This window comes from Zootoca vivipara, chromosome 12, assembly GCF_965207765.1.
Source record: "Zootoca vivipara chromosome 12, rZooViv2.hap1.1, whole genome shotgun sequence".
Taxonomy (NCBI): Eukaryota; Metazoa; Chordata; class Lepidosauria; order Squamata; family Lacertidae; genus Zootoca; species Zootoca vivipara.
The window spans coordinates 13,789,728-13,801,933 of NC_142595.1; the positions used below are offsets into that span (position 1 = coordinate 13,789,728).

At 49.0% G+C, this 12,206-nt stretch overlaps 1 protein-coding gene across 3 annotated transcripts in view; it reads right to left on the minus strand.

The window, feature by feature from the left end:
- Window positions 1-6,477, minus strand: part of FMNL1 (formin like 1) — a 125,105-nt gene extending 118,628 nt beyond the window's left edge. For all 3 annotated transcript variants that reach the window (XM_088654991.1, XM_035135503.3, XM_088654992.1), the window contains exon 1: window positions 5,704-6,477. In XM_088654991.1, coding sequence (XP_088511117.1) covers window positions 5,704-5,859 — 156 coding nt within the window. In that variant the 5' untranslated portion in view covers window positions 5,860-6,477. The remainder of the gene's footprint in view (window positions 1-5,703) is intronic.
- Window positions 6,478-12,206: the final 5,729 nt, after the last annotated feature.

Consider the following 12,206-nt stretch of genomic DNA (forward strand, 5'->3'; position numbering starts at 1 on the left):
TTTCCCCAGCCACTCTGGGCGGTTTCCAACAGAAATATTAAAATACACTAATTTCTTAAAGATTTAAAGCTTCTCTAAACAGGGCTGCCTTCAGATGTCCTCTAAAAGTCTGGTAGTTGTTTTTCTTTTTGACATCTGGTGGGAGGGCGTTCCACAGGGCGGGTGCCACTACCGAGAAGGCCCTCTGCCTGGTTCCCTATAACTTGGCTTCTCGCAACGAGGGAACCTCCAGAAGGCCCTTGGCACTGGACCTCAGTGTCTGGGCAGAGCGATGGAGGTGGAGACACTCCTTCAGGTATACTAGACCGAGGCCGTTTAGGGCTTTAAAAAACAAAGCCTTTGGGTTGTTGTTGTTTTATATAAAAAACCCCAAGGAGGCACCAGCAGCTAACCAATTGCAGCAGTTACATCTTGGAGAATGCTGAAGACCTATCTATCTTATGTATTGATTTAAGATCTTCCTCTACACCTGAGGATAAGGGACAATAATAGCGGTCTCAGCCGCCGAGTCTCAACTCAAAGTCAACAAGTCCCCACACCCAAGACGAATAGTGGGATAGGAGAGCTGAGAATAATGCAAATATATTTCACATCCGGCAACCCATGTGCCCCTTTGGCTTCAGATAGTACATGGGTAGATACCGCAAGTATAAAAAGCCAAGGGCACAATTTTTCATGGCCTTCTAACAGCTACGGTGGCTCATTTACCAGAAGCAATGTATTTAAACGGTCTCTGCCCAATATACCTGAAGGAGCGTCTCCACACCCATCGTTCAGCCCGGACACTGAGGTCCAGCTCCAAGGGCCTTCTGGCGGTTCCCTCACTGTGAGAAGTGAGGTTACGGGGAACCAAGCAGAGGGCCTTCTCGGTAGTGGCGCCCACCCTGTGGAACACCCTCTCATCAGATGTCAAGGAAATGAACACGAAAGCTCATACCACGAACACCCTCTCATCAGATGTCAAGGAAATGCACCCTGTGGAACACCCTCTCATCAGATGTCAAGGAAATGCACACGAAAGCTCATACCAAAATAAAAACTTAGTTGGTCTTTAAGGTGCTACTGAAGGAATTTTTTTATTTTATCTGACTTTTAGAAGACATCTGAAGGCAGCCCTGGTTTGGGGAAGTTTTTAATGTTTGAAGTTTTATCGTGTTTTTAATATTCTGCTGGGAGCTTCCCAGAGTGGCTGGGGAAACCCAGCCAGATGGGTGGGCTATTAATATAATAATAATTATTAATTATTAATTATTAATTATTAATTATTAATTATTAATATTTAGCGTTAACTCTAAAAGTGTATACTTGATTTTGACCAAACCAAGCTTCCTGGTGTATATTTTAAAATGCAAATCATTTCCATGTAGCTCACATGCCAGGGGCATCCTGTGTATTCTATGGGGCAAGGGCATTCTGAGCCCCCACCAGCCTCCTGTGCCTAGCAAAGGGGAGGAAGAGACAGTCATGAAAATTACAGAAGGGAATTCCTATTCTGCTACACAGCAAGACAGGCACCCCAAAATTCGGCCCTCCAGCTGTTTTGGGACTACAATTCCCATCATCCCTAGCTAACAGGGCCAGTGGTCAGGGTCAGGGATGATGGAAATTGTAGTGCCAAAACATCTGGAGGGCTGAATTTTGGGATGCCTGCAGTAAGATGTGGGGAACAGGAGGGGGAAGCATTTTAATGCACCTAGGATAGCAAACAAACGGAACTCTTAAAAACCTTGGCTATCTCTGGTCCACCCCAATCATCAATGGCGAGGAACCCTTCATGGACCCAAGCCCACATTTTCACTTGGCCAAACTTCGTGGCCGTAGCACGCTCAATATAAAATTGGGTGTGTGGCCACACCAACCAAACACCACATTTCATCCTTAGTTGGGTTGATGGGTTTTTTGGGGTGGTGGTGGGGAAGGTACCATTAAATGGCAGTAAATTGATGATTAGCTTACACAGTCTACTGGGAGGAATCTCTTGGGATTTCCTGCCTCAAGCGCCAAAATCTATTGGTTTGACTCATTTCTGTCTCACACAAACTCTGATACCGGAAGACAGGGCTTTCAGAAAGGAGACAAACAGCACAGAAGGCCGGGGAAGCAGTTCATTCTCAGCCTCTTCTGCTACAGAATCCCTGCTCACACGTAGGACTCATGGGAGTTAAGAGTGCAACAACATCTGGTTGGCCACATGTTTTCCATCCCTGGCATGAGAGATGTCAAGCGAATGTGAGGGTAGGAGGGACAGAAAACGAACCCCACTTTGTGCTTATTTCAATAACAATGCTTATGCAGACTTTTGTCCCTCAGATGCTGAAAGTGCACCCCATAAATTATCTCAGTTGTTCAACGGACAACCGTGCAAGGCAGTCCTATCACCCAGACAGTTTTTAGGGAAATGAAATAACTGGATAAATTAAACGCAAGACCGGCCACTGTTTAGCCAAAATAGCTCAGATGACCTCTTTCCAAACACAGCTTGAGTTGACACATTACAGTACCTACTGGGCACCAAGATGCTGCTGAAACGGATGGGAAACCAGGACCCATGGAGGAACTTAATGACTTCCTTGCTTACAGCACAATCCTACCCATGTCTACTCGGAAGCAAGTCCTATCCAATTCAATGGGGCTTGCTGCCAGGTGAATGGGGTTAGGACTGCAGCCTTACGAGCAGTCCATTCTGTAGCAGTTCTGATGGGTCTCTGAGCTGAAGAAGACCACCTGGACGTCACAACTTTTTGATCTGGAAGCTCTTCCTCCTATAATTCCATATGTTTGGGGAGTGGTCAGGGTGATGCCAGGTGGAAGAGGCTATTACTTATCACTTCACATGATCCGGGCTGAACGTTAGCACTGGAAACAAATGCTCTGGACCACAGGCTCTTGAGATGCCACCTAGCTTTTGTCGGCAAGGCGCCACCAATGCTGCCGAATTCTTCCTACAAACTCCAGCGCTTGCAAACTCTTTCTTCAGCTCATAGTTTTGTGAGAATCCTAGAGTTGGAAGAGACCACAAGGGCCATCCAGTCCAACCCCCTGCCAAGCAGGAAACACCATCAAAGCATTCCTGACATATGGCTGTCAAGCCTCTGCTTAAAGACCTCCAAAGAAGGAGACTCCACCACACTCCTTGGCACTGTCGAACAGCTGCCTTAAGGAGGGGATTGGGGGTGGGCAAGCCATTCTACACACATTTTCCCCAAAAGCAGGATGCTGGCAAGTCCTTTGGTCAGTTCTCATACGATCGATTCCCTTGCTGGTGAACTGGCAGCTTAAAGTCAATACAGCGGTACCTTGGTTACCGAATGGCTTAGCTCCCAAACAAATCGGCTCCCGAACGCCGCAAACCCGGGAGTGTTCGCTTGCGAACATTCTCCGGAAGCCGAACATCCGACACGGCTTCCGCAGCTTCTGATTGGCTGCAGGAAGCTCCTGCAGCCAATCGGAAGCCACGCTTTGGTTTTCAAACGGCTCCAGGAGTCAAACGGACGCCCGGAACGGATTCAATTTGACAACCAAGGTACCACTGTATAGGGGAGCTAGATTTGCTTCAAGGGACACCCACTGCTGATTCCTGTCCCTAAACCTAAAGAGAGAGAGAATGATTCAATTCAAAACCACCACCCTCCTGTTTTTGTGCTACTTGTTATCTAGATCTTCTTAGTGCCTGCCTAACATTGAGTACATCTTTGGTTACAAAACTGTGTCCTTAGAGGTCCTAAGATGGAGCGAGAGAGTTACTGAAGATATAAATTGTTGGTGGGTTTCCTCTGCAGCTCAAAGACCTTCCTCTTGCAGTTGAATAATAGATGCTTATTCTCTAGCGTGTGCCTGGCTTGGAAACAACCCTATTGCCCCCCTGTGCTCCTCACACCCCTCCTTTGTCTGCAAAGGCAGGTTCTGGGGGCCATTGACTGCCCAAGACCTTTCCAAAGTGCCTCCGTACCATTTAATATGTATCTACAAAGTGCAAATTATTAAGACATTTTATATACAGTAATCTGCTTGTTCTCAAATACACACACACACACACACACACACACACACACACACACACACACACACAAGATCACACCCTTGGCTAATCAACAGCTTTCAGCACTGTCCTCAGTTTCACAGTAACAGCCGCCAATGTGCTTAAAGTGTTATAAGCCATAGAACGGAATCGCAGAATTGTAGAGTCGGAGGGACCCCGAGGGTCATCTAGACCAACCCCATGCAACGTAGGAATCTTTTGCCCAGCTTGGGGCTTGAACCCACAACCCTAAGATTATGAGTCTCCTGCTCCTGTGCACAAGAGAGAGAAGACCGACCCTCATAGCTGCCAAGTTATCCCTTTTTAAAGGGATTTTCCCTTATGCTGAATAGGCTTCCTTGCGAGAAAAGGGAAAACTTGGCAGCTATGCCGACCCTCTGGCAACAGTAACAGCTCTTTAAGAAGAGGCCAGTCAAGGCAATGGTGAGATGGAACTCATCAACTTTAAGCAACCATGATGAGCACATGCTTCTCAACTCAGGGTTGGGTGAAACCCCCAAATTAACACACAACCCAGCTACCTCTTCCCTCAAGGAGAGATTCCCCTGGGCACACGAGCTCCACTTCTCCCCAAAGCAGTCAGCCTTCACAATTCGGACCACTGCATGCGAAAGCAGGAGGCCAACTAGAGGCGTAACTCCAAAAAACATGTCCTCAAAGCTAAGAGCTACATATCTCACACTCTCCGTTCTCCCTACAGCTGCACAGCTTGTGGAAGGATGGCACAAAATGCAAACCAGTTTCTTAACTGCAGCTACGGATGCAGCTACGGCTGCTGAAACTGTGGAGGCAGCCGTGGTTCCGTCCCATCGGAAGGGGTGTCCGAGAATATCCCATGGTGAGCCAAAAATCTGCTAACAGCCAACTCGGAGCAAGGCCCTAACGGCATTGCAACAATCAGTGGCTTTCCAGGAGGAGGAGGGAACTGGCTTGGGGAAACATCTGAGGCTAGTTCTGGCTACATCACATCAGTTTAGCACCAGCTGTTTGCAGAACCTAGTTTTTTTTCTCTGGGGTGTCTGTTGTAGACTGCAGGCTACCCTTGGGGGTTACTGGGAAAGACCACTACTTGACCTCCCTGGGGAGACTGGGAGGGGCTACATAAGGACACCTGCAGATGAATGAATCCGGAGGAGCCGCCGTCTCCACCCTCACATACCTCTAACTTGGGTGAGATTCATCCCTGCCATCAAGGCAGGTGTGAATCTACTTAAAATCATTTCCAGCTGTGCTCATTTTGACCCTTCTACCATTGCTTTTGTATACTTCCAATTTGCAGGCTGAGGTTGCTTCAGAGAAACAGTAGCACGCCAAACTGTTCAGCAAAAGGAGATAACCAATACTGTAATAATAATAAGGGTGGAGCAGGAATTATGGGCTCCTTACCAAGTAATATCAGCCCTTTAAAACAGAAAAGGAAGAAGGAAAACCTTCCCATTTCACAGCAAAAGGCATTGAAGAGAGAGGGGAAATTTATCTTCGGATCTATCTTTAACCACACAGATTGCAAGTACGACTGCACCCCTTGCTAAATGAGTTTTCCATGTTGGGGTGTGTTAAGTGAACCCCCTAACCGGTTGACGTCTCTAGGGTGATATTAAGGCATGATGGGTCTATGGGGAGGAGAAGAGGAGGAGGAGGAGGAAGGCCATACAGAGACTTACCAGTACATGGCTGAATCGTTCTTCCAGTTCCCCAGAGCTGGGCATAGGTTGTTTGGGGGGCGCCGGCTGCTTGGGGGGCAGAGGTGACGAGGCTGTAGGTTGGCTTTTCATCTCCTTCGCCGGAGACATCTCCATGCTGCTAGCTGCATTGCCCATCCTCAGACTGTACTCACTCACACACACACACCCAAAAAATCTAAAGCGCTACAAAATTAAAATATCCAGGATATTTTTTTTTCTCCCCTGGGGAAGAGGAGAAAAAAGTCAGTAGGAATAAAAAATAAATACCCCAGCAACTTCCACAAATTGGAGGAAGGCAAAGGGGTGGAAGAGGACTTGCTCCAGGAACTCCCAGCACGTGTGAATTGTGAGATTCCTCCCATGCATCAGGTCAACACAGTCAGTTGTCCATGCTTCTTCTTATTCCCCCTTTTCTTATTTGCTCCTGCTGCGGCCTAATTCCAGGAAGCAGCTGGAAGTGATGGAGGGGTCGCCGAGCACAAGGTGACTTCTCAACGCCTGTCCTCTGGGGCCGGTGCCACCACCATGATGGGCAGGCAGGCAAGCTGGTACCCAGCTCGCCTCTAGTGGATTTGCAGCAAGCCCTGTTTCCTAAAAGGGCATCCCCATCTTTTCGCCGATTGCCAGCTGAACGGCCACGCGTGCTCTTCAGAGAAGTCCGGCGCCGGCGCCGCTGCTGCTGCTGCTAAACTTGCCCCTCTCCTCCACCCAAAAAAGAAAGAAAAGAAAAAGAGGAAGCACCGAGAGCAGCGGCGGTTGCTCTCTCTGCACAGGAAATCGAGCTGCAGGTGCCTTTAATGCAAGAACGCGGACACAGGTCGAGGCGGAACTTTTGCTGCAGCGCTGGGCTGTGTGTGTTGTTGGTTTTTTGGAGGGGGGATTTTGCAACCCAGAAGGTGAAATCTCTCTTTGCTCTCCTGCCAGCATGCAAGCTCTCTCTCTCTCAATTTGGCGAGGAGCAGCAGCAAAAGGCGGCGGCGGCAGCAGCAGCTGCAGGAGGAGGAGGAGGAGGAGAACCGCACGGCTTTTGCAAAGGCAGCGAAGATGGGTAGATCGCCAAAGCTGGGGGGAAAGAGGAGGCGGCGGCGGGAGGAGGAGGAGGAGAGGAAAACGCAGCGGCTCGCCCATGCCCAATTGCAATAGCCATGGCCTGAGGGAGAGAGGCGAGGGCGACGCGGAAGGCGAAGGAAATAGCAGAGTCACCTGCTAGCTGGAGAAATGAGGAGTAGCAACGGCGGCGGGTTAGGATTGGGAGCGCGAGGCCGGCGGAGCGCTTTCTGGGTCTCAAAGCCCCTGGCTTTCGGTTTCGTGCTGCCATGGCTACTTAATCGGGAAAAGGGGGCTCGGTTTCTAGATCTATGGGTGGTCATCTGTCATGGATGCTGGGGCTGAGATTCCTGCATTGCATGGGGTTGGACTAGATGACCCTCGGGGATCCCTTCCAGCTCTGCGATTCTAGGAGTCTAGATGTGATTTTTCTAGGTTGCTCAGGAGGAGCGCTTAGATGTTACAGTTTGGCACACAGGGAGGGATCCGGAATCGGGTTCTGCCAGGATCGGGGAAGGCGCAGCAATGCAATTTTCAGCTACGGTATAATTGTTCTCTTTCCGGGTGGGTGGAGGTGGGTGCGTGCGTGTGGGGAATCACGTGGGTTTTAGGGAAAGAGAGGGCCGCAGCATGTCCCCAAAAACCTCTCAATGAATGGAGTGGAGAGCCGCACCGACATTTGGAGGATGCGCGGTTGCTTGCTGGGTGGCGTGCTTGGTCCTGCGACACCCCCCTTCCCGCCCCAAATCGTCACCCCACTCCTGCAGGATCCAGATACAGTAATGCACCACGACGGCTCCCTCGAGGTGATCGTTTCACCGGCTCCTCCTCACCCATCCTGAACTCGCGAGAGGCATGGAATCGAAAACGGAGACTGATTCCCAGGAAGAGGGAGAAGAAGCCAATGTTAAGAGGTGTTGCCAAACCGATTTGCATCGGGAGCAGCCGACGCATCTGCTGAAGTCCACCAGGCGAGCTGAGCTCCCTCTCGTGGCTGCTGGGAGGGATCGCTCTCTCTTTTTACCAGACTGGAAACAAGCTTCTGAGTCATACAGGAGTCTTCTTCTTAAGAGATTTCGACTAAGCATCAGGAAAAAACTTTCTGTTTGACAAAGGATCGGTCTCCCTCGGGAGGCTGTGGACTCTCCTTCCTTGGAGGTTTTTCAGCAAAGGTTGGATGGCCATCTGTCATGGATGGTCTAGTTGAGATTCCTGCATTGCAGGGGGCTGGACTAGATGACCCTTGGGGGGTACCTTCCAACTCTGCCTTACGAGTTTCCAAGTACGGAAGCTTGCCTTTGTTATGCTAATGCAGGGTCTCCCAAACTTGGGTCGCCCGCTGTTTTTGGACTACAGTTCCCATCATCCCTGACCACTGGGTCCTGCTAGCTAGGGATGATGGGAGTTGTAGTCTAAAAACAGCTGGAGACCTCAGTGTGGGAACCCCTGCACTAATGCTTGTTTGCCAGAGAACAAAAGCCCCAAGGGGAGAGGGGTTGTTTGGTCGCTCAGAGTCTTGCTGGCCAGATTAAAGTAGAGGCATGGTCCTCTAGTTGTTTTCGGTCTACAACTCCCATCAACATTGGCCATGCCTCTGGTACTGATGGGAGCAGGAATCCACATGGGGAACCGCAAATTCCCCAGCCACGATTAAATAAACCCTGTTTATTTTACTTTGATAGATCCTGTTTTGATGAGTCCTGGGGTATAAGGGGAGGAGTAGCACTTCTGGTGGGGGACACGCCGTGCTTCTTTTGGGGTGGTTTGTCCACCTTTGGTCCCCACCCTACACTCAGTTCTCACCTGTCAGCATGTGACAGCAGCCACACCCCAGAAAAAGAGCTTCAGCAGGACGGCTAAACCAGGTGAGGGTAGCCAATGGGTCTCAAAACCCTCCGTGAGTTAAGATACTTGCCCTGCATGCAAAGACAGGCTGCTGCAGATTGAATGGACCAGTTGTGGGTCCAACGGTCAAGAAGGTGGTTTCTGCACATGCAGTGAGGGGCAGATGGGGCTCATCGACCCAGGAAGGTAGCCCATCTAGGAGAAGGAAGACCCTGATCCTAAACCTCCGCTGCCTTGTGGGATATCCTCAGAAGAAAAGGCTGAGGGGTAAACCCCCCACAAATCCGGACTGGAGTCCCTAAGACGGTTGGATGGCACCTTGTATGCCTTATTCCAGCAACTCCTGCAGCCAAGCTGGTGCCAAATGTATTGAAGGGGCATGGATAATGGGGAATGGGTGAACAAATATATTTCCCTTTCCCAGTGAAGCCTGAACAGCACCCCATGACTCCTTTTCAAGGTTAACTAGATCCCCTTAAGAAGAGTACAGTACAGAAATGCAGGGCAATATTTCACTGCAGCTCCCACTTAATAAATATCTAGCCTTTACGGCTGCGATGATTGACAATGCTTGGGATATCATCGCTCTAGCTCACAAAGGAACTTACAGCAGCACACATTGTTTGTTGCTTCCCTTGGGGGGTGATTAAGAAACAGAGCCAAAGTGGAAGCAGCTTAATGCCTTCTGAAAACTTTCTGATGTTAGGAAGGTAGAAGAGTAAGGCTTCAATATTATATGAAGCTCTTTGATCAGGAGAAAAGGGGAGCGGGGACTAGAATTGTGGCAAAAATAAATGGCAAATTATGGGAACTATGTGCATTGAGAAAGGGACGACAGAGGACGAGATGGTTGGACCAGGCATCCCCAAACTGCGGCCCTCCAGATGTTTTGGCCTACAACTCCCATGATCCCTAGCTAACAGGACCAATGGTCAGGGATGATGGGAATTGTAGTCCAAAACATCTGGAGGGCCAAAGTTTGGGGGGTGCCTCGGTTGGACCGTGTTCTCGAAGCCACCAACATGAGTCTGACCAAACTGCGGGAGGCAGTGGAAGACAGGGGTGCCTGGCGTGCTCTGGTCCATGGGGTCACGAAGAGTCGGACACGACTAAACGACAACAACAAAACAACATGTGCATTGGCATAATCTGTACAGGTAGCAGAATCCAATATTTGATATAAAATTTCAGGCTACCAATACATGTTTATTTTCATTTTTTAGTGTAAATACATTCATTCCTTTGTATGTCTGTGGAACAACAAAACACCAGGTAATGTCCAACTACTGAAGATGCTTTTCGCCCCTCGCCATGCAACATGCAATTCTGTACCTGATGGGATTTCTACAACTGTTAAGAGGAGAATGGCTTTAACTCTCACAACTGTGGCTTCCCGGGCCAAACCCTTGTTACAAAACAGTTCTACTCTTTTGTCTTGTACAGTACAAGTAAAGCTGCAGAGTGAGAACACCACAATTTTTCCTTGGGACATGGTGGGGGTGAGGGGTGTGTGTATGTGTGTACACACACACACAAAGCAGATCAGGGTTTTTTCCACTGTTGTCCAAGGATCAAATATAAATGAGAGAGAGCAGTGTTTACCACCTTTTCGGTCTTACCTCCTGGGAATGAGCAGTGCCAACTCAGCGCCCCCATACCTATTCTGCCAGGCACCCCAGGAGGAGTCGGTTCTCTTAAATACGGCTGAGAAGTCCAGTAGAATCAACAGGACTGCTCCTTCTGACACTGTCTCCTGGTACAAGACATCTAGGGCAACCAAGAAAGTTTCCTGAACCCAGACTGGAATGGATCTAAAGGTTTTCTATCCAGAATCTTCACTGCCACCTGCTCACTTCCCTTGCCCAAAAAGAAAATATTTGACACATGCCGCTGGGTGACAGCTGTTCAAATCGGAGGGATCCAGTTATTCTACAACCCACCCCAATGATAAGGTGTAGGAACAGTACCCTCCGTAGCAAAAGCACTCCCCACTTCACTAACTTTTAAGCCCAACCGAGCCAATTTCACAAATCAAGACAGGCAAGGGACAAATAGAAAGTTACGCCTTTGCACTTCTCCAAGAATTCAGTCCACGCCACAAAGCTGAAAAATATCCCATAAAATCCAATTAGAAGACTCCATATTGTCTTCCGTGACTGCCACCGAATAACCCAGAATAAGAAGAAGAAGGAGGAGGAGGAGGAGGAGGAGGAGTTTGGATTTGATATCCCGCTTTATCACTACCCAAAGGAGTCTCAAAGCGGCTAACATTCTCCTTTCCCTTCCTCCCCCACAACACTCTGTGAGGTGAGTGGGGTTCCCCAGATTACGAGTCTACAGCTCTTAACCACTACACCACACTGGCTCTCAACCCAGAGTCCAAGTCAGAGTGATTATATGCAAATTGGTCGCAGCGGACTTCCAAAGACTCCATTGCCAAGGGCCAAGCTGGAACAGATCCTTCACAACACGGGAAAGCTCCATAGGATGGCACCAAGCAGAATTAAGGTTGCTGGAAAGGCAAGCTTTCATTCCCTCTGTCGCCACCGCAGAGCAGGCACAAAATGGGCCCTAAGCTACACTTAATCATATTCGTTTCCAGTTTTTCTCTAGTCCTTTTGCTATTTCAGTGCTCCCAGAGCCTCCGTAAACTAAGGAGCTCTCCGATCTTTAGCACCCATAGCATGGCTTGCACCGCTCTCAATATTCCTGCGTATAAGACTACTTTTTAACCCAGGAGGTCGGGGGTCGTCTTATACGCCGGGTCGTATTTCTTATACGGGTGGGTATATCCCGAACTCTACATTTTAACTGGAAAAGTTGGGGGTCGTCTTATACGCCCAGTCGTCTTATACGTCGGAAAAAAACGGTAGGGATTTTCAGGAAGATAAATTACAGGCAACTTTGCAACTTGTGTGCATTTAACTTGTGTACACTTAGCTTTATGTACTTGGTAATTTTTTTTATTTTTAAAAAAGGGAGCAGAAAGAGGGCAGGCACCCAGGGGGAGAAAATTTGGCAATCCCACCCACCATTGCGGTCAATGTGTTTTGACAATACACAATTTTGGCTTGATGTGCAATCCCCGCATCATAACCCCTGCGTAAATAGAGTCTTGCCTCTACACATTGCCACACTTGGTACTTTTCCTGCGCACTCGCAGAATATACAATCCGGAATACAGGTCCCTGCCACAACTGAAGTTGCAAATTGGGGAGCCGGGGGGGGGGGGGCGGACGCAGTAGCAGCCGGGCAGGGGAGTCCAAAGATCACATGGAATCAAAAGCTTCTTCTTCGTCTTCTTCTGCGATCACTTGTAGCCAAGTAAGCGTGTCTTCCATAAACACGGTTTTAACAATGAGTCCGTAAGCGACTATGGAGGCCAATTCTGGAACCACACGTCCTTCCACAGTGGGTTTGGAAGACACCTGTGGGTGAATTTCTTTTGTGTGCGTAGATCAGTGCACGCTGACCAACACACAGTCTTCGCAGTAGGGCTCTGTTCCGATGGCATGAGTAGTCACAACGAACCGGTAGATTCTCTGCTGCAGCCTTCATCCGCCGTTGTAACATACCACAGAACAGATCCG